The sequence below is a fragment of the Capsella rubella genome, unplaced genomic scaffold, assembly GCF_000375325.1.
Source record: "Capsella rubella cultivar Monte Gargano unplaced genomic scaffold, Caprub1_0 scaffold_4, whole genome shotgun sequence".
Taxonomy (NCBI): Eukaryota; Viridiplantae; Streptophyta; class Magnoliopsida; order Brassicales; family Brassicaceae; genus Capsella; species Capsella rubella.
Window position 1 is genome coordinate 5145480 of NW_006238920.1, and position 2404 is coordinate 5147883.

The 2404-nt window shown below is 40.7% G+C and overlaps 1 protein-coding gene across 1 annotated transcript in view; it reads left to right on the forward strand.

Annotated features, from left to right (window-relative positions):
• The first annotated feature begins 722 nt into the window (after positions 1-722).
• Positions 723-2404, forward strand: part of LOC111831066 — a 2411-nt gene continuing 729 nt past the window's right edge. Inside the window, exons 1-2 of the mRNA XM_023784577.1 lie at positions 723-1274; positions 1561-2319. Coding sequence (XP_023640345.1) covers positions 723-1274; positions 1561-2319 — 1311 coding nt within the window. The remainder of the gene's footprint in view (positions 1275-1560; positions 2320-2404) is intronic.

Consider the following 2404-nt stretch of genomic DNA (forward strand, 5'->3'; position numbering starts at 1 on the left):
GGCTGAGTTACAAAGTTGTTTGGTGGCTGACTTACGACTTCAAATTCACAATTCCACGTCAGCATAAACGAGGGAAATACGAAAGGTCTCGCATTAGCTCTGTTCTTCATTTTCTGTTCTTCACTTCACTTCTGTTTTTCATTTTCACTTATGTTCTTCATTTTCACTTCTGTTCTTCACTTCTATTCTGCATTTTCACTTCTGTTCTTCATTTTCGTTGATGGATCATCCGGTTCCAATGATTGTTGTGTCTGGTAACTGGGCAAAGAAACAAAAATATGTATTTAACACTGACGATAGAGGTTGTAGAATTGTGCAAATAGATGCCGAAACAACGCACGAGAAGCTAGTGAAATTGGTTTTTGATTACTACGGACTGCATCAACTCAACCATAAGGTGACGATTAGCTACATGCTCTCGTACAAACATATGAAACATATGTCGCATGATACTCCCCCAGTATATGTCTCAAACGATCAACAATTGCAGAATTATCTAAGCTTGTTGACAATCGATCAGCTACGACTTTGTGTTGAGTTCGCGAAGTTGAAGGACGGATCGAATTCAAGGACGAAACGGCCACGCAGTTCGGCTTCAGAAGTAGAATATACATATGAAGACGCAAGAGGATTTGATGGTTTCTGTTATGATTATACTGAAAACGTAGAAGATGAAGCCAAAGAAGATGAAGCAGAGTACGAATCAGAGGATGAAGAAGAAGATGACGAGTTTTCAACCCGATTTGACGTTTTCGACGACTCCGATGGTGCGTCAGCTGATGATGATAACTTTACTATATACGGCGAGCGTGAGGAGAAAGATGAAGATTTACCGAGGTCAAAACAGAGGTCATTACTTTGGCAAAGTAGGATCGATTGGGAACTCGGAGTCTTTAACGGTGGAGATGGCTAAGCTAAACCTCGTCGTAGGACAACGATACGCGAACAAAGACGAGTTGGAGAAACGAGTGAAACTTCTTGCAGTGAGAGATGGATTTGATTTTTCAGTACCAAAATCAAATACGACTATAGTGAATATTAAGTGCTGGGTTGAAGGATGTCTTTGGAGAGTTCGTGCATCTCAAGAAGGAGATCAGCCTGGTTTTGTTGTTCGTATATATGATTCGGTACACACATGTTCTGTGACGGAGAGATCCAAACAAGCTACACCTGATGTTTTGGGACCTCTTTACAGGGACTTTCTTGGTGACATTGGTCCGTTAGTTAAACCTAAAAGTGTTGGAATAATCATCAGTAAGCATTTTGGCATAAAGGTAATTACAATGTCACGGCTGATTTATATTTGAGTCACGGCTGAGTTTTCGTTACGATACGGCTGAGTTTATTTATTTTCGGCTGAGTTCTCATTACGATACGGCTGAGTTTCATTTAGTTTTCTTTCCTTTACGGCTGAGTTAGCATTACGATACGGCTAAGTTTTCATTTATGTGTCGGCTGACTTATATATAGTTACGGCTGAGTTATCATTACGATACGGCTGAGTTTTCATTTGACTTATATATAGTTACGGCTGACTTATTTTTATATTGGTGCCAACAGATGGATTATTGGAAGTCATACAAGACGCTAAGGTTTGCAAGACAGATCGATATGGGAACTCCTGAGGGAAGTTTTGGAGAATTGCTTTCCTACCTATACACGATAAGACGGGCAAATCCGGGTACAATAACGCGTCTTCAAATTGACGAGTCTGACAGATTCAAGTATGTCTTCATTGCTTTTGGTGCGATTGTTGCTGGGTTTGCTTACATGCGGAAAGTTGTTGTTGTGGATTGTACGTTTTTACACGGTAGTTACAAAGGGACGCTTCTAACAGCCCTAGCTCAGGATGGAAATTTCCAAATTTTCCCAATAGCTTTCGCAGTTGTTGACACTGAAAATGATGATTCTTGGCGTTGGTTTTTTACACAACTCAAAGTTGCTATTCCAGACGAGAGGAATCTTGCGATCATCTCGGACAGACATAAGTCAATAGGGAAAGCAATTGGTGAAGTGTATCCGTTGGCTTCTCGTGGAATTTGCACTTATCATTTGTACAAGAACATATTGGTGAAGTTCAAAGGGAAACATTTGTTCCCACTTGTGAAAAAAGCTGCTAGGTGTTTTCGGATGGCTGATTTTACAGAAGCATTCAATGAGATTGAAGCGCTTCATCCTGAACTACATGGATATCTCGAAAGAGCTGGGGTGCAAATGTGGGCGCGTGTTCATTTCCCGGGTGAAAGGTACAACCTAATGACTTCGAACATTGCAGAATCTATGAACAAAGCACTATCAAATTGTAGAAGTCTTCCCATAGTTCGACTGTTAGAATCCATACGGAATATGATGACTAGATGGTTTGCTGAACGGAGAGAGGATGCGAAATCACAGCTAACAACGC